At 37.0% G+C, this 20,207-nt stretch overlaps 3 protein-coding genes across 4 annotated transcripts in view; 2 read left to right on the top strand and 1 right to left on the bottom strand.

Moving 5' to 3' along the window:
* Positions 1-5,660: 5,660 nt before the first annotated feature.
* sumf1 (sulfatase modifying factor 1) lies at positions 5,661-12,738 on the top strand. 2 transcript variants are annotated; one of them, XM_016271990.1, is made up of 10 exons: positions 5,661-5,727; positions 5,774-5,979; positions 6,364-6,537; positions 6,617-6,691; positions 11,131-11,213; positions 11,371-11,493; positions 11,576-11,690; positions 11,795-11,908; positions 12,020-12,079; positions 12,561-12,738. In XM_016271990.1, the coding sequence occupies exons 1-10, from the start codon at positions 5,691-5,693 to the stop codon at positions 12,660-12,662; spliced, it is 1,089 nt and encodes a 362-aa protein (XP_016127476.1). In that variant the 5' UTR covers positions 5,661-5,690; the 3' UTR covers positions 12,663-12,738. The 2 variants fall into 2 exon arrangements, with proteins under 2 accessions (XP_016127476.1, XP_016127474.1); XM_016271988.1 differs by having other exon boundaries at positions 5,677-5,979.
* A 153-nt stretch (positions 12,739-12,891) lies between these two features.
* endou (endonuclease, polyU-specific) lies at positions 12,892-17,866 on the bottom strand. The gene is made up of 8 exons (XM_016271991.1): positions 17,621-17,866; positions 17,473-17,487; positions 15,769-15,925; positions 15,471-15,670; positions 13,766-13,879; positions 13,594-13,700; positions 13,324-13,466; positions 12,892-13,190 (listed from the first exon to the last, which is right to left on the bottom strand). The coding sequence occupies exons 1-8, from the start codon at positions 17,676-17,678 to the stop codon at positions 13,076-13,078; spliced, it is 909 nt and encodes a 302-aa protein (XP_016127477.1). The 5' UTR covers positions 17,679-17,866; the 3' UTR covers positions 12,892-13,075.
* Positions 17,867-18,960: 1,094 nt separating this feature from the next.
* Positions 18,961-20,207, top strand: part of tsfm (Ts translation elongation factor, mitochondrial) — a 5,115-nt gene continuing 3,868 nt past the window's right edge. The window contains exons 1-2 of the mRNA XM_016271994.1: positions 18,961-19,121; positions 19,367-19,519. Of these exons, the coding sequence (XP_016127480.1) occupies positions 19,074-19,121; positions 19,367-19,519 (201 nt within the window). The 5' untranslated portion in view covers positions 18,961-19,073. The remainder of the gene's footprint in view (positions 19,122-19,366; positions 19,520-20,207) is intronic.

Here is a 20,207-nt window from a genome sequence, read left to right on the forward strand (position 1 = left end):
ATTTGCACACTGCACTGATTGCACACAGCTGTTTCTAATCACCTCACTCACTATATAACACCCACTCTAACCACATTTCTCTGCTGAGTATTGTTTAGCCTGTACCCCTTTCCGAGTCTCCGTGTTTTCCCTGTTTTGCCTTGCCTGTTTTTGCGGTTTCTGATCTTTGCCTGTTTTCTTGGATTTCTCCCTCTCGTCTCGCCCCTGTGATTCTGTCTGCTGATCGGTGACCTACGCTAGCCCTGGGACTTTTCTTGTGTTTTGCCCGCCATATACCGGTTTGCCATTGTTCTGACCCTGCCTGTTTACCACGTCTCTTTAATAAAGCCTGCAGATGGATCCACACGTCTCACGTCTCGTCAGCCACGTTACAATTACATTACTCAAGCTCATTTATCAGGGCATCAGGTCAGGGAGTTTACATATCAACAGAGTGAATTTGGATATCAATTAAAGTCATCTTGGGTAAAACAGATAGCAAAAACAGATTTTGATAACCTGATGTGCTGCCTTTTCAATTTGTATGACCATGCTGTATATCTGCAACTGTTCACATCAGACCAAAATTACTAAATACAGAAGACATACGTTTAAACATCACCAAAGTAAATTTGGATAACATTTAATCCATTCTGTGTGAAAGATATTTGAGTAAGCTGTTATGCTGCTAAAATATAGAAGAGAGAAGCTTAGACATCGCCAGAGTGAATTTGAATAACTTTAAATGCATTCTATGTGAAATAGATTTCGGTAACGGATTTTGGTGACCTGTTATGCTGCCTTGCTAGATTTGGTGACCTCTTTGTGTGAATGTTGCTGTTCACATCAAAAATGCTTTCTAACCTATGGACCAGAGAAGTTTAGACATCGCCATAGTGAATGTAAGAGACTCTTAGGTTACTGCTTATTCGTAGGGGGAGCATCACAATGGGATGTCAGTTAAAACACCTTGAGGCAATATCCATTTAAAAGTTTTATTTCACCAATGCCAGTACATGACTTCATCCACAGGTATCAGACTGATTTCTGAAATCTGTACACAGCCAAACACCATATGGAATAATCCAGAGCAGTGAACAAGGAATGAACTGACTACTGCTCAGAAGCAACCCTTCTTAAAGGCCCCTAATTGGAGCCAGAATAGGATGCAGCTGTCAACAGTGGGTGGAGCTACAATCACCATGTCATAGGTTTTCCAACAAGGCCGCCCCAAAATATGACATCATATTTTCAATTCTAGGAAATCACAATGACATAACATTAAAGCCTAGTCCTTAATAAAGGGTAAAGGAATAAGCCGGCTGACAGGCCGAACATAAGACTTCCCTTTGATCTTTGTTTCAGCAACTCTAACACGGCCGTCCTTGCCCAAGAAAGTCTTCTGTACTTTACCAATGGGCCATAAAGCAAGGGGGAGTCGAGGGTCCAAGATCATGACTACATCTGAATCTTCCAGGTGGCCTTGATCTTGCTGCCACTTTTGGCGAATTTGTAGATTCGGCAGATAATTCCTAATAAAACTGGTCCAAAATTGATCCGCCAGAACCTGGCTATGTCTCCATCTTCTCTGAGATAAAGTATTAGAATCAGCATATATCACTTGGGGTAACGAAGCATCCTGCCGCCCCATGAGGAGCAAATTGGGGGTTACAGGATTCAAATCATCAGCATTAGAAGAGACATATCTGTAGCATTTGGACCAATCAGACACACAACTTTTTGTTATATTTAACAAATAATATCTAACTCCCCCTCACCCAACCAAATGGCCAATTACGAGGGTCTATGGACCCTTCCCCCGAAATGCACCTAACACCTCAGAAAGGCAGAACAGGCCTCTGGTTCCATGGTAACCAATGCTGATATCACTGGTTTTATGGCCTAAAGGAATGCAGGCAGACAAACTCCCTCATTTTCCTCATAAGAAAGACACATAATGCCCAGAGAAATGGACTGTTCTCTAATTAATTCATAGGAAAACCTTTCTTTGATTGAATACACAACGCCATTGTTCAGAAGCAGAGTACTCTAGGATTTCAGTAATGCGGTTTGCCACAAATACTTTATAGCGGCAAGTCTCAGAACAAATCCAGTTAAGTACTGTCATCGAATCAGACCACAGTATTGTTTGGAATAAAAAAAACACTTGAAAGCCATTTGAAAAACTTCCTATTTTGTCAGATTTAATGGCCCTGCTGATTATCTTCAGCTGTCCACATCAGAACAATCAGACCAAAATCCTTTAAAAATACAGAACAGATAAGGTCAGACATACAGTGGCTCTCACTAATATTAGCACCCTTGGTAAATATGAGCAAAGGTGGCTGTGAAAATAAATCTGCATTGTTTATCCTTTTGATCTTTCATTCAAAAAATTTACAAAATTCTAACCTTTCATTGAAGTAAAACAATGGAAAGTGGGGGAAACTCAAATTATGAAATAAATGTTTTTCTCTAGTTCAAGGTAGCCACAGTTATTGGCATCCAATTATTGCAACGTCCTTTTCCCAAGTTCTGAGATTTCTCCTATAATGCCTGATGAGTTTGGAGAACACCTGACAAGAGATCAGAGACCATTCCTTCATCCAGAATCTCTCCAGATCCTTCAGAATACCAGCTATTCTGCTGGTGCGTCGTCTCTTCAGTTCACCCCACTCATTTCCTACAGGGAACTGAGACAGCCATGGCAGAAGTTTCATTTTGTGCTCAGTGACACATTTTTGTGTTGATTTTAATGTTTGTTTTGGATCATTGTCCTGATGGAAGATCCAAACATGGCCCATTATAGGATTTCTTACAGAGGCAGTCAGGTTCAGATGTTTTATCTGGTGGTATTTGATAAAATCCATGATGCCATGCATTTGAACAAGACGTCCAGGACCTCCGGCAGATAAAAAACAGGCCCACATCATTATGGATCCAGCAGTATATTTAAACGTGGACATGGGGTACTTTTTATACCTGTTTGCACCAAACCCATCTGCATAAAAAAGCTATTTTTTATGTTTCATCTGACCATAGAAGCCAGTCCCATTTGAAGTTCCAGTCGTGTCTGACAAATGCTGGAGTTTGTTTTTGGATGAGCCAGGAGTTTTTTTTCTTGAAACCCATTTGAACAACATGTGGTGATGTAGGTGCTGTTTGATATATTTTTTTAGGCTTTCTGACCCCAAGATTCAACTACTCTCTGCAATTCTCCAGCGGTGATCCTTGCAGAGTCTTTGGCCACTCAAACTCTCCACCCCACTGCATTAGGACGATATAGACACATGTCCTCTTCCAGGCAGATTTGTAACATCTTTAGTTGATTGGAACTTCTTAATTATTGCCCTGATGGTGGAAATGGGGATTTTTCAAAGCTTTAGCTATTTTCGTACAGCCACTTTCTATTTTGTGAAGTTCAACTACCGTATTGGCCCGAATATAAGACGACCATGATTATAAGACAACCCCCCTTTTTCCAGATGTACCTTTTGGAAAAAGGCTTTTTAAAAACCAAATCTTGTTTTTTCTCAGTAAAATACATTTTGTCTTCAATTATTTTCATATTGCATATTTTTCCTATTTTAATTTTTGTTTTGAAAGTATGGTAAAAACTGGTCAAATGTACCAACAATCACATTTAAAAAATATACACTTTTTGATATACCATTAAAAAAAAAAACAGGTAGGCCATCTGAATTAGGACATTTAGACTATCTATCTAATAGTAGCCTACCAAAATCTTATTAACAGTAGAAGTTAAATCTTATTGTAGTCTTCCAATCTGGGTACTGTCTTACGTTTTAAAATCACAAAGGGAGTTTGGTCCCATCAGGCTAACCACGACTCATGCAGCTGTAAGGTTTTCTTTTGTTTTTACTCACGATCTTTACAACACGCATTTCATTACGTATTTCATGGCACACTCGTTTTATGCGTATTTGGCGCCACATATTGTTGTGGGTGTATTATTGACATGTCAAAGTCTAGACCCTGAATATAAGACGACCGCGTTTTTTCAGATGTAGGCCTATTTCCAACAAAAAAACATCGTCTTATATTCGGGTCATTACGGTATCTTGTTCTGTAAATCAGAACTATATTCTTTGGATGATAGATGATTAAGGGAATTTGGCATTTGTGCTCCTCATATTTATAATCCTGTGGAACAGGAAGTCATGCGGATGCAAATGTTTCTAATAAAATACTCAATAAATTCACAGTAACACCAAAATTCAGTTATTTTAGAAAATAATTGCTTTTACACATTTTTTATGATTTTTTATTATGACAAATAGTTAACTTCAACACACTGTACTTTCTCCAAATTCAATTCACACATCACTGCTCTCCTGCTGGTTATACTACAACACTTATTTTGAAAATAATTGCCTTGTGTAGCAGCGTTAAGTCAGGTATGGCCAGAAACCATCAAGAGCTGCTCTATGAAATTATGGTTACTTACTTGAGAATTAAGCAGAACGGTGCAGAGGCTGTATTAATGTGGATTCCTGCACATAAAGGAATAATGAGGAATGAGAGATTTGACAAGATTAGCCCAACTAGCCATTAAAAAAGTAACTATAGACACAAACATAAAGCTGTCGAGATCAGAAAGGAAGGGTATTGCTTGGGAAAGAGTTATTAGGAATGGCAGAAGCAATGGGATCAAGAAACAAAAGGACGACATCTATCCTTGTTTAAAAAAGAGTTGGTATTGTGGAAAGCAAGGGGGAAATAGGAGAGAGGAAACAATAATGAACAGACTAAGAAGGACACAGTAAATTAAATAGCACACTCCATATTATAGTGAAGCATCCAACTGGATTCTGTGATCAGTGTCAAACCTTGGAAACAGTTGAGCATGTGATTACTGTGTGTAGGAAATATGAAACTGAGAGAAAGAATATGATAAAAGAAATGGAAAGTGTAGGACTAACTGGACGTGGACTAAAGGACATATTAGAAGTCAAGGAAGAAAATATCTGTTCTGCTTTCTTAAAGGGGTCATATGATGCGATTTCAAGTTTTCCTTTCTCTTTGGAGTGTTACAAGCTGATTGTGCATAGATAAGATCCCTTAAGTTGCAAATACTAAAGTCTCAAAAACAAAGAGATATTCTTTATCAAAGTTAAGACTCTGCCACACCTCCCTAAAACGGCTCATTCTAACACGCCCCCACATATCTACCTCACTATGTGGAAATATTTGCATAATGCGCCCAAATGTTCACGCAAAGAAAGAAGGCGTGGTTTCAGGAACAGCAGTAGTGTTGAAGCAGCCATGTCATTTGGTATTGACTGTTCAAATGCAGAGTTTTTTTGCTGCGGCGCCCGGGGAGCAGTTGGGGGTTCAGGGGCTTGCTCAAGGGCACCTCAGTCATGGTATTGAAGGTGGGAGAGAGTGCTGTACCTTTGGGTTATGAGTCCGACTCGCTAACCATTAGGCCACGACTTCCCCCTAATAATGTACAGTATTTGAAAAATAATGTGTTTTTTGAACATTAAAGCATGTCAACATATTCTGTTACACCAAATACACAAAATAATGATCTTTAAAAAAGCATCATATGACCCCTTTAAAAATACAAGACTGATGACGAGGATTTGATTCCAGAAGATGGCAGTAATGCAACTTCTAGGATGCAAGCTGCCGTTAAAACTTGAAGAAGAAGAAGAAGCAGCTACACATGTCAGCTGACTGATCATATGACTCTCACCATGAGCAGAGTTGACACTGGCTATGGCATCAACACTGAGCAGTTCTGTCGTTTTATTTCTCTGCATTTTAGCAGTGCGTAGTGATCTAGCCGACACTGTGCTCGAACAGCAGTCGTCGGAGTCACAGGGCACGGATTGTGGTTGTCAGGGTCTGAAAAGGGATGTTACTGTTGATGTAACTGATGAAAACAAACGGGAACATCACGATGATGCAAATATATACTCCAAAACAGCAAACGAATGTCCACACAAGACAGAGCATGATATACGCAGTAAGGTAGGTTTGTTCAATTTAGTACTTATGTTTGCAGTTATCATGCTCCTGACGAGTAAAGTGTTGTTTCATACTGTTTTTTGTGAAATACAAAAGGAGAATTTTTAATCTATATAAAAAATAGATGGCTGTCAAGTTGGTATACTGCATTTAAATTAATTCTATAAATGTAAAATCATGTGGTAGCTTTTTGTGTGGAACACATCAGTTGAAAATCTCGCTTGACAGCCATTCACTTTCATTATACGGACAACATAGACATTCTGCTATAAATAACTTTTCATTTAAGAAAAAAGGTCATATAAGTTTAAAAATACATGATGATGAATATGTATTTTTATTTTTGTTGAATTATTGTTTTAAGACATCTGAATGTCTTGTGTGTAGCTGGTGCTGCTGCAGGGAGGTTGGTTTATGATGGGAACGGATGACCCAGGAATACCACAGGACGGAGAGGGGCCACAGAGGAGAGTGAGGCTGGACCCTTTTTACATTGAAGAGCATGAAGTCACAAACCAGCAGTTCCAACACTTCACCAACCAGACAGGATACATCACTGAGGTAAATAACAACCGTTTAATGGGCCATAAGACAAATAATCAATATACGTACTCGCTCAATCAGCTACCTGTATCTACAGGTTGAGCGTTTTGGAGACTCCTTTGTTTTCGAGGGACTGCTGAGTGAGGAGGTGAAGAGCACTCTGTCACGTGCGGTGAGCAATATGTACACATACATTTTAATTATTCTGTTAACTATATTGATAGTTTAGTATTGGGTATAAAATATTTACATTTCAAAGCTTTCTTTCTTCCTTTCTTTTGTTTTGCAATAATGACCGACTTGTTGCTGGCTGTACATTTTCCCTACATATTTGTACACTACACTACAATTTACAGTTTGAAGAGACTTCGTAAAAACAGTAGCTGTTTTGTTTCTTCCTTTGATTCCTTCCTTTAATTTTTAGCAGCCATTACTTCAGTCTTCAGTGTTACATGATCCTTAAAGGGGTCATCGAATGCAAAATTCACTTTTGTTGTTGTTTAAACATAAATGTGTGTTGGAAGTGTGTGTACACATGCACTCTATAATGATAAAAATCCACCCAGTGGTTTTTTTTAAATCTCCTTTCTCAAACCAGGCTGTTCTGAGATTCCTGGCAGAATGACGTAGTTCTGTACAGGCCCCTCCCACGATAGTTGATTGACAGTAGCGTTTCAGCACAGGCTGGACTGTTGTCTTACCTTAGACCCACCCTGAGTGAGCTGTCATCAGCCCGCCATTGTGTCGACTCCGGTGCAGGGGAAGACAAGAATGTCTCTTAAGTGATTGAGGTGTTTTGTTGTTGGATGTAATAATGAATATAGCAGTCGTCATTTACTCCCCACACCGCCGCTGAAGAAGCAGAGGATTAATGTTACTTTCGTTTTTGAAGGGAATGCGCCGATCCCCGATCTGCCTAAATGCGTTTAAGTTCGCGCGAATCATTCATGATCCAGGTTCATCTACAGAAGAAGTGACTATAAGGGTCTTTTATGAATATTTGCAAATCACCTTTCCTAATAATGTGCTAGTTAGCCAGTTTCGCGGCTGAAGTTTACAGTCTGCTCGTCACCCCACGGAAGAGGGGGGCAGGGTGAGCAGAGCTCATTAGCATTTAAAGCAACATGGACTAGAACAGCATGCTGAAAACAGAGCTTATTTTGACAGGGGAAAAAGGGTGTTTTTTACACTACCATTGAGAAATTTTAACCAAAGTATGTTACAGACTTTTCATTATGACCCTAAAGAATCATATCAACTTGTGGAAAATGGGCATCCGATGACCCCTTTAAAAAATTGTTCTAATGCTCAACTGTTATTGGTGCTCATTTATTAATGGTTCCTATTATCAGTATTGAAAACAGTTTTTCTGCTTAATATTTTTGTGGAAACCATGCTATGTTTTTTTCAGGATTCTTTGATGAATAGAAAGTTTGAACAGCATTTATTTGAAATGGAAATATTCTGTAACACTATATATGTTTTTGTTGTCCCTTTTGATCAATTTAAGGCATTCATGCTGAATAAAAGTATTAATTTTTTTTTTTCTTGTCAAACATTTGAATGGTAGTGCATCACAGTTTCCACAAAAATATCAAGTGTTTTCAACATTGCTAATTATAAGAAATGTTTCTTGAGTACTAAAACGGCATATGATGATAATTTCTGAAGGATCATGTGACATTCAAGACTGGAAAACATTGGAGACTGGCTGTTGAAAATCCAGCTTTGCCATCACAGGAATAAATTACATTTTTAAATATATTAAAATATAAAAAAATCCTTTAAACTGCAATAATATTAGTGGCCGACCGATATTGTTTTTTTTGACAGCCGATGCCAATATCTTGGAAAGCAGGGTGGCCGAAATAAAGCCAATATAATTTTATTTATTTTAATTAATATTTAATCATTTTAAAATGGATTAAAAAATAAATGTGTAAAATAAACATACTTATACTTTAGGTGACAAAGTATTTTCACAAATAAATAAATATTTAAAATGTAATTAAAAAGGAAGCAAACACTGTAACCAACAGGGCACTCAGTATTCTGGGAAGTTTGTGTGCATTGGGAATCATATTTTGTCAAATAAAGCCAAGGTAACACTCGTTTTACATACAGCACACAGTGGAAATGACATGAGTATGGCAGTGGGCAAATGCATAAAGCGCAGCATAATTTAAAATCACAAGTTTAAAGTTTGTCGATCGCACGTCTCCAGTGAAGCAGGACTCTCCTCTTGTCCACATTCACGCAGAGCACACGCGATCGTGCAGGATGCACATGTACACTTCACAACATCTCACAACTGGATTCGACTAAGTTTGCAAGGTTTGTGAAATTAAATGTTCATTAGTCATTCAAAGATTTGTTTAAATTATATAAATGCTGATGGCAAACGAGAAAGTATTATAATGTTTGCCTTTCTATTACTAATTATATAAAAGTAATCGTTTAAATACTGTGTAATTCTGATCTGATTATTACACAGACTTCTGTCCGTATTAGACAGAACTGTTAAAGGGGTCATATGATGCTGCTAAAAAGAACATTATTTTGTGTATTTGGTGTAATGCAATGTGTTTATGCGTTTTAAGGTTCAAAAAACACATTATTTTCCACATAATGTACATCATTGTTGCTCCTCTAGCTTTCTAAAGAGCGTTTTTGAAGCTCAAAGTGGGCGGAGCGGGTCGTTGCCATCTCAGCAGCGCATCACCGCGTGTCACTCTCGGATAATCGAAAATGGGCAAAGAAGCGGGAGCTGGTTGCTGAAACCACGCCCTCCTAGCTCGACGGTGGTGACAGCAGCGGTAATCCACCTGCCACTCAAGTGACCACGCCCTTAATTATGCAGAACTTTAAGGCTTAATATAGTTTAAACGGATGAGTTATAAAAAAAATTCACCTCTCTCACAGTTGTCATAAAGGGCCAAATTAGCTATATAGACCAAAACCACTTTTTGAACCAGGCTGTAAACATGTTTATTTCTGCTTTAAATTTGGGCATTTTAACATGGGGAGTCTATGGGATTGACTCCCTTTTGCAGCCAGCCTCTAGCGGCCAGTTGAGGAATTACAGTTTAAGTCACTTCCATGTTGGCTTCACGAGAGAGAGCGGGAGGTTGGTGCTTGGTAAATGCATATATTAATACTAGACATCTTAAGGATGATGTGTACCAAAAATATTTGTCATATCTTTGTTAATGCAAGTTGTTGCATGACCAGAGCAGTTTACTTCCTGTTTGCACCATGAGAGGATGATGGTTGCATCAAAGCTCCAAAACAAAAGTTTAGTAAAGCATGTTAACCATGGAACACTTCACATATTTAACAGAGACCCTTCATTTTTTACATATTAGCAGGAAATGCACTAAAAAGCCACTCAGTTACATTTTTAGAGCTTTATAAATGAAAACCTTCTTTTGGTTGCCCAATTCTAGGGGGAAAACCACAGACTTGGCAACCCTGGAGGCATCAGTGATTCCGCCTCTAGAGGTCGCTTTCACTCTCGCACTGGATAATTACAGCAACGGATGAAACCCGAAAAAACTGTTCCAGTGGGGACATAATTACTGATTATAATGACTTTTACTGTCTTTTTACACATGTCTGGCGAAACGACAAAGAACAAGCACTACTCTACACTGCTCAAAACTCACGTTTGAATCATCAGTGGCAAATTCTTTAAATATAAAAAAACGTACTTACAGGCTGTGAGTCTGAAGCACCAGACTGTCCTTGCAAAGTTGGAACTGCCCCACTTTATAGAAACAGACACCGCCATTGTAGGCTACTCTCACAGGAAACTCCTCATCCTCCGCAAAATGCGCTGCATACATCTGAATATTTGGGTTGTACTGTTCTGGAACAGTGTTGTAAATACAGCTTAACCACTGATTTCTAGTTGTGTCCTCTTTTGGAAGGCCAAACAAAGTAGTTTCGCTTTCACAACGAAACACACAGCGTCTCCACGACATGGCAGCAGCTGCAACAACAATACTACAGCGAGAATAAAAGTTATGCCTTCTTTCTTTTCGTGAACATTTGGGTGGCGTTATGCAAATCTCCCCACATCGTGATGTAGATATGTGGGGGCGTGTTAGAACGAGCCGTTTTAGGTAGGAGTGGTTGACTTAAATTTTATAAAGAATATCTCTTCAGATTTGAGACTTTAGTCTTTGCAACTTTACAGATCTTCTTTATGCACCAAGAGCTTGTAACAGTCCAAAGAGAAAGGAAAAATTTAAATGGCATCATATGACCCCTTTAATGACGACAGCGAACAAGAGGGAGAACTGTCGTTCTCAGCGCCATCAAAATAAAAGTCCCGCCTCGAATGCATCGGCCAAACAGAAAAACTTGTCGGCCGACCACTGAATAATATTATACAAAATTACATTTTTTTACAGTAATTTTGATCAAATAAATTCACCTAAATGTTGAAAAAAAACATTTCCATTCTTCTCTGAGCCTGTCTCTTTGTGCCTGCATGAACTCAGAACTTTGAGATATTAATCTCCAAATATAGCCAAAAATAGTCATGACCTGCGTTTATTGATAAATAAGCTGCATTTCACTTTGTCAATGTATAATTATGGTCAGTAGGTGGCTGCTGCTCCTTGGTGGTCACCAGTTAAAGGTGCAGACTGGAGACACCCAGAAGGACCAGATTCAACCATAGAGCACAGGTAAATAAATAAATACATAAAAATTTAATACCACATAAGCAAGTACTGAATGACTGTAATATATCACCAATAATACTGGAAAATCAGATGATATGTTTTCAAGTCATACACCTGTTTAGAAGTCATAATATTAAACAATCTCTGTGTTTTTATCTAGGATGAATCACCCTGTGCTGCATGTATCTTGGAGTGATGCACAAGCGTACTGTCACTGGGCCAAACGCAGACTTCCTATTGAAGCTGAGTGGGAGTTGGCCTGTAGAGGAGGATTGCAGGATAGGTGTGTGTGTGTCTGTGTTTTGTTCATTGTTTGTCCATTTTAATGTGTTTTTAACTTATTCTTTATCTGTCGCTCTTGTTAGGCTGTACCCATGGGGAAATAAACTAATGCCCAGAGGGAAGCACTATGCTAACCTGTGGCAAGGAGATTTCCCTAACCACAACACAGCAGAGGACGGCTATGCTAACACATCACCGGTAACACAAAGTAGCCCTTTATCCTGATTTACATGTGTACTGAGTTTTAAATTTAGAGAGGAGAAATTACAGAACACTGACCGATTACTTGGTGCTTTGGGCAGGTGATGTCATTTCCTGCAAATGGCTTTGGGCTGTATGACATGGTGGGAAATGCATGGGAGTGGACAGCAGACTGGTGGAATGTGCATCACACTACAGAAGACAAGTACAACCCTGTAAGATAATTATGAGTGAACGATTCGCACATCCATAAATTAAAGGTCTTTCATTTATGCATATAAGGCTGTTCATGTGTTAAAGCCTTACCCTTATGACTCCTTTCATAGAAAGGACCAGAAACAGGGACAGACAGAGTCAAGAAAGGAGGATCCTACATGTGCCACAAGGTAAAACATGCACAAAGCCATCTAATGTATGACTGCCATTAGCACATCAGGTTTATTAAGGTGGGGGATATTTTATGTTAGCTAACATTGTCAAAAGTTAATACTTTTATATAGCAAAAAGGATTCAGATTATCAAAACTGACAGTAAAGACATGTTACAAAAGATTTCTATTTGGAATAAATGCTGCTCTTTTTTACTTTCTATTCATCATGGAATCTTGAAAAAATGTTTAATGGTTTCCACAAAATTATTACTTATTACATTATTATTTATCAATAAATGCACGTCATGACTATTTTTGGCTATATTTGGAGACCTTGTCCAAAGTTTTGAACAGTAGTGTAAAGCTAGTATGCACATATTATATATGCCTAATACATACACCACATATATATGCACCTAAGAGGAAAATACAACCTTCATCTGTAAGCTTTTATACAACTTGTTTACATGCATGTTAACACATTTTTCTCTCTGTAGTCTTACTGCTACAGATACAGGTGTGCAGCCCGTAGTCAAAATACTCCGGACAGTTCTGCCTCTAATCTGGGCTTCCGTTGCGCCGCTGACGCTGATTCATAACCTCAAACATCAGGTCTATCACTGTCATACACTTGAAATCTAGAAGGATTTTGTATTTAATGAAAATAAAGCCATTTGTAAGAGTTTGATGTTCTTTTATTTTTTTGTTGTATAATTACAGAATGTGATTCTATCCCGAATTATTGGGAAATTGTTCTAAATCAAATGTAAAAATTTGAAAAAAATGTGACCTACAAGTTTGCTTAATAACAGACTAATAGATGTGTACACTTTTGAAAGTTGTAGCTAATGAGAGTGTGAAAGAATATTATGTATTAGTACAAATACAAATACATTTTCTTGTGTTTTATTTGGTCCAACATCAACCTCGAACAACCAAGAGAAAAATGAAGATTGCTTATGAGTTGTTTTGGTTGTGAGTCTGTTGATACTGATGTTCAGATGACAGGGAATCATGGTGTGGCAGGGTAAGCAGAGGCAATGTACTTCTTTCCATCCCCATAGCTGCTGTTGTCCCATGTATAGGTCTGAATGCCCAGAGTCTGTCCTCCCAGACTCACATAACACCTGAGAAGAATACAGTCAAACAGATGAGTATATAAATTTGATTTACTCATATAAACAAAATGAGTTTCATTTGATGAATGGCCGGATGGAGGAATAAATATGCATAGGCAGACAGCAAAGACCGACAACTTACTTCTTGCCAGGGCGGGTGATGTAGCAGAGGCTGTAGATAGCCAGATCAAATTCAGGACTAGAGCCAATAATGGCAGAACCAACCTCTTTGAAATAGCCATCCCATTCAAACTGCATTCCCAATACATCAGGATATGTGGTCCACTGAGAGAGGGGAGAAACTTGACTTTTACTATATCAAAACGTGAAATACAAGTAGACATCCAGACTTTTAAAATGCATGTTGTGCGAGCACTGGTTTGTTTTGTTTCACATGCTCAGTTGTACTCACAGGGCCATTAAAACTATGGCTGTAGTAATTCAGGAGTCCCTGTTTCTCATTCAGATAAAACTGCAGCCAGTTGTGGAAACCAGACACCTTTCCACCCTTAATTTCCCCTGTTAACACAAGACATGTCAGCCAAAGAGGGATAAAAAGCACGTGTGCTCACACAGAGACTGACCTGCAAAGATGTGCTCAAACCCGCTGGAGTCCAGTTTGCCACTAGATCGAGAGTAAAGACCAAACCACATCATCTTCAGATCCTGGATAAACTCGCTCTGTGATGAGTATACACCTGAAAACCAGCGGTTTTTAAATTCAAATATATTGCAAAATGATAGTAGTCATTAAACTGTTTTCTTCTAATAAACAGTTTAGAATATTAGTCAAATATTAATACTACATATAAAACAAAAATGTACGCCACCATTCAGAAGTTTGGTATTGGTAAGATTTTTTTGAAAAAAGTATCTTATGCTCACCATGGATACATTTCTTTGATCAAAGATACAGTAAAAACAGTAATATTGTGGAATGTTATTACAATTCAAAAGCTCTTTTCTATTTTAACCTCCTGAGACCCTGTGACCTCATATGAGGACATTATACTTTGGTGTATTTCTCTGAGACTATACATGCCACAGTTTTAAGTCTGGATGTCCTGTACAGAGCACATTCAGGGCTTTTCAGAGATACTAAATGTTTGGATGTTTCAGTATGACCACTCCCTCTCCTTGGCCTTCAAATATGTCTGATATTAATGTAGTGACACTCTTATGGAAATATGATAATATTTTGTAATTATTTAAATCTGTCTAATTTTTAAACTGTCTCATAAATCAACATCTCAGGAAAATGTTACGGGGTTTCAAATCAAAATATGACTTTCTGCTACGAAACAGGATGTTGATTTCATACATGTCCTGGGACTGGGACTAAAAGCATGTTTATTAGCATTTTGGGAGACATGACAAATGAATAGGGAAATAAATTGTTTCAATATTCTATGAAATATTATATATTATTATGAAAATCTTGTCAAATATTACTCCCCTTATTATACTTCTTTTTTCATTACATGTTGCCCCAAAAACACATTAATATGCAAATTAGATTTAGTTTATAGATACATTGTATATAATGAGAAAACACGTTTATGGCCATTTTACACACATTTTGCAGAAAGAAAAATGGTATATCAAATCATTCTGTTATAACATAGTTGAGAATCATCTTTATACAAAGTTTAACAAAAAGTAAATAAATCCTGAAAACTAAAAATGGATTGGTGATTTAAAAAATCTATTGTTTTTGCCTATGCATGTTCATTCATGTCTTTTTTGTTCTCTACCGAGGACATAGCATAACTTATGAATGAAATATCATTTTTTATTATTTTTTTTTTTAAACTTTTTTTTTAATGCTCTAAACAATGTAAAGACATGAAAAAAACTTTTTCCCCCTAAAAATCTTTTCTCGGGTCTTAAGGGGTTAATATATTTTAAAATATAATTTATTCCTGTGATGGCACGAAAGCTGTTTTTTTAGAAGTGTCACTTCAATGTCACATGACCTTTCAGAAATTGTTCTGATATACTGATTTGCTCCTCAAGACACAGTTCTTATTATAAGCAATGTTGAGAGAATTTATTTTAAACAAATCTTTAACATTATAAATGTCTTTACTGTCTCCTTTTAGCAAAAAATTGTATCCTTGCTAGATAAAATGTTTCTTTCAAAATTATACTGACCCCAAACCTTTGAATGGTAATGTAGAATTTTTAAATCTTATTTAATAAATACGTAAAATCTCAATATTTTTATCACATCGAAGTCACTTAAATTCAAAAGGTCCGAAACAAAAAGAGTTTTGGGGTCACATATACCTTTAGAGTGGAGGAAATTGTAAAGCTCCCTGCCCACATCAGTGTTCATGGTCTGTTGGAGGAAAGTGTCCTGCTCCTGCACTTCCTGTGAGGGCACATCTTCCGCTTCTCCTGTCACCCTTCTATAGTTGTCTAATAGATCCAGCAGAGCTTTATATGTGGGCTTGGAGAGCAAAGTACTACTCACTTGCTTGAACAATCTTAAGAGATAACGAGCGCATTAGAATACATAATAACATGCATGTATGTGTATATACTGTGTATATGTGGTTATCTGTGTGTGCAGTCGGTGTCTTACGGCTGAGATGAGAGGTCATCCTTGGAGCCGGTCTCAGATGAAGAGATCAGTGTCTGAGGATCAATAACCAGCTCTGAGGCTGTGGCCCTGTTATGATCTAACTTGTACAGCGTCTCAGACAGAGACTTGATCTCAGCGTCAGAGACACTGTCTAATACTTGGGATAGGAAAAGGATAAAGAAAGAGTTAGTGCAAAAAGTGGAAGTGGAAAGGAAAACCTGACAAATCCTGAGCAAAATGAAAGAACAAACAGAAACTGAAACAGTAATTACTGCAATTAAATGAACCAAGCAATTACTGCAATTATAGATTCAAATTTCAACATTCAATTTCTAAAATTGGAAATCTGTTGTCATATCAAGAAAACAATGTTAGTGATCAGTCAAAAGGCTGAACATGTTCAGTGTTCATAACTGTAAATCTAACTAGATTTAAGTTTATTATTGTTTTTGTTTTTATACGTTTGTGTGACACAATCCTGGGTGTAATGCAGATTTGTGCTGTTAACAGCTACAACCGTAACAGCAATTAACTGAACTTACATCAGATGTATACCTGTGTAGCATTTGTAGACTGAAAATAATGTAAAATAACAATAAAGAAATAATGTTTTAGGAAAATAAATAAAAACATGAAAGTTCCTTTTCTCTGAATAGTATTTTAAGTGTTCTTCATACAAATAACTAAACTGATCAATTACGCAATAGGAAATATGGTGTTTAGCATTTTCTAATGAATTTTGAGATTAAGTGTGTGAAACTACAGAAGTAGACACAGCTGAGTTTCATGCCATTTTTGGGATCCAAAATAAACAGGACTCAGGGTCAATGAGTAACTTATCTCAGATAACCCCCTAATATCTAGAACTAAATCTTTCTCCTATTTTTATGCCTGTTATAAAACCCTGATTTGCCCCACGTGACTTGACAGACCTTGACCATTGTACTGTACGTAAGAGACGAATAAAACCCGTGTTTGTTTAGAATTACTTTGAATGATTCATTAGAGTATGTGATTCCTCTGATTCATTATTAGTTTGTGCCTTTTGTCTAATTGAACACAGACAAAGAGTATTAAACTATATTTGTTAAACTACAAACTTCAGTCCAGCTTGACTTGTCCAAACAGCAGAATTAGTTTTACAGCTTTAACGTGCAAGACCAGACCAGCTACTAAACTTTTTTTTAAGCCATACACTCTCAGAAAAGGTACAAAGGTGTACCTGTTTGCCTTTATACTGGTACCACACCAATGACAGCTTTGTACCTTTTTTATGATAATTATTTTGTTTTACAGAATCACAGATGCTGACGCTAACCTCGACGACCACACTGCTTTTTATAGTCATCGCAGCAGTCCTCATGCTGCTGGCATTGTGAATCGCAGTGGCAGTCGTTCGAAGAATTGTAGGGCTCTCCACATCTTCCTTTACAAGAAAGTGAGCCTTGAAGGAGGTGAGATATATTTCACATGCTGACTGCTAAAGCATCATTTTATGTGAAAGAAAAGATCTACCACCCAGAGGCATGTCAGTATCCTATTATTTGTACTAGTAGAGCTCAGCAGTATGAACTCAGTAAAGAACAATTAGACATAAGGCACAGGATTTGATTAAGGAGATTTGGGTATAAATCATTAGGAGAAAAAAATTAATAAAATAGGAAAAAGTCAGGGTAAAATTCAGTTTCACAATTTCACACTTACAGAGGTCCAGGGAATCTGACAAAGAGAGAGAAGGAACACTATTTGCATTAGGATAACTATGCTGTACAAGAACAAAAGGTAGCCTACATGAACATGTTCAGTTTAACTGAACGAACAATCAAGATGGAAACTGAAGGTATGAACTTACCGCTGTAGCCCTGAGAGATCTGGGTGATGGTGAGAAAGAGGATGAGGATGATCTTCATGATGTACTTCAGACGATCTAGACGCAGAAACTACAGATTAAGACTCGGTTCGGTTTTTATACCATCTCAGATCAATAAAGCTTAAGGAACTCCTCCCATGCAGCAACACATTCTGTTGTGATAATGACTACTAATATTTAATAATAAAGCACTAGGTGACTCCGTTCAAACGTTTTGCTGTGTTGCTATGAGCAAAAAGGCAATTTTGGGAGTGGCGAAAGGACTACAAAGGGGAAGTTTGTAGATAAAATAAAATGAACGAATCTCTGTTCCTCGTTTTCAGTCAGCTGGTCCAAAATCGTTTTCAGTCAGCTGGCTCCAGAAATCTGGTGAAAAAGATGAATATAGAATATACTAATTTAATACAATCATGCTTCATGGCAATTTCATGGTCTGATCCATTTGCCAAGAATGTGTTCTTGGCAAGAAAGTGGTCCATTAAATGCGCAAACATTCAGAAAGAACAGGTGGTAGCATTCACACTGCAATCACTATACTCTTGTCAAAGTATTTTTTTTTAATCTCCATGTTGGTGTAGAGCTGACACATTCTTACTTTGAATTGTAGAGTTGTTTTTCCCCATATTGTACAGCAACTTGAATCAAGTTGTTTTTAAATGTGACCCTGCACCACAAAACCAGTCATAAGGGTCCATTTATTGAAGTTGAGATTTATACATCACATGAAAGCCTAAAGAACATAGGCCTAAGCTTTCCATGGATTCCAATAAGTTTGTTAGGATAGGACAATATTTGGCCGAGATACAACTATTTGAAATCTGGAATCTGAGGGTGCAAAAAAATCTAAATATTAAGAAAATTGCCTTTAAATTTTCCAAATGAAGTTCTTAGCAATGCATATTATTAATCAAAAATTAAGTTTTGATATATTTACAGTAGGAAATTTACTAAATATCTTCATGGAACATGAACTTTACTTAATATCCTAATGATTTTTTGGCATAAAAGAAAAAGCATTGACTGACTTATTGTCAGTTGATTTGGTTCAAAATAAGTCAGACTAACTGAAATAAGCCTGGCTTATTTGGTAAACTTGTTTTATGAAACAGGCCCCTGGTATACCCAAACAACAACAATAAAATACTATTGTTATTATTATTATTTGAGCAGGTTTATGCAGTTTTTGTATACAATTTATGCATTATTTGTATACTAGTTTCGTTAGGCATTGTTCTTTTCATTTTCACAATGGATTACGCTGTTCCTTCTGTTCTTCAGTAAGCTGCAGCGTAAACTCCTGTGCAGTAGATGGCGCTGTACGTGACTCTTGAATTCTGTTCTGTTTGACCTTTCTCTCTCTGTAGAAAGCGTGCTTCAATGACATTCCAGTTACTGATGTAAGGAAGCTAGTTTTAGTCCTGAGGAAGATATAGAAATGGCTTTATATTCTTTATTTCGATCTGTCAGGACAGAAGTACTCAAGGTGGGCTTTGTCTCATTTGTCATAATTCGCACTCTAAGCTTTTAATGTTTTTGGCTGGATGCTTAGAAGTTATGATGCTCTTTGCATGACGGTCTGCTTTGATATGAAATATTTGGCTTGTTATTAATATAGAGGCGTGTTTTAAATAACAGATGACAGTATTTGTATAACGCTTTCCATACGGCTGTGTAATGTTCTGTAGCATCATTAAATCATGTGTCATATTTATAACGTGTTGTTCATAGGCATGTGTCACGCAGCACGTTCAGTCTCTCTACACCAGCTGCCCGAGTTTAGCAGCAGATAAAGCACTTCTCCTCAAATTACGTAAATCTACGGGCTACACTTTCATCAACTGCAAAAAGGCACTGGAGAAATTCAACAATGACGTTACACAGGTGCGGTCCAGGATTTTTCAAGATTGCTGTTAAAAGAATGGAGGATCTTATGCAAAAGATCTGATATACATTTTGATTTTACTACTTGAATTTTAAACCCACTGCATTTTTTTTTTAAACTAAAAAGTTTCTAACAAGTTGCTATGTATTAATTACAAGTCATCTGATTTGTCAGGCACAAATAGTAAACTCACATCCTTGCCATAGTTGTTGTTGTCTCTGTATTTATTTATATATATATATATATATATATATATATATATATATATATATATATATATATACATACAGTGTTGGGGTAACGCATTACAAGTAACGTGAGTTACGTAATCGGATAACTTTTTTTCAAGTAACTAGTAAAATAACGCATTACTTTTTAATTTACAAGAGAATATCTGAGTTACTTTTTCAAAAAAGTAACGCAAGTTACTTTTTTTCCAGTTTATTGATTGACAACTGTCCTGTCCCCATGTTGAGACAAAATCTGAAGATGTTACTGTAGTTCAAAATAAATATGAATATGCATTATATCATCTCATTCACAAAAAAACACACAAAAAAACACAGATTCAGTATTCCTCAAAATGAATAAAAATAATGCAACTCAGAATATGACGCAAACCTGCAATAATTAAATGTTAAACAACACAAATATACTTTATGTATTTAATCCCATTCTATTAACCAA

The sequence above is a fragment of the Sinocyclocheilus grahami genome, unplaced genomic scaffold, assembly GCF_001515645.1.
Source record: "Sinocyclocheilus grahami isolate Dianchi unplaced genomic scaffold, SAMN03320097.WGS_v1.1 scaffold67.1, whole genome shotgun sequence".
Lineage (NCBI taxonomy): Eukaryota > Metazoa > Chordata > Actinopteri > Cypriniformes > Cyprinidae > Sinocyclocheilus > Sinocyclocheilus grahami.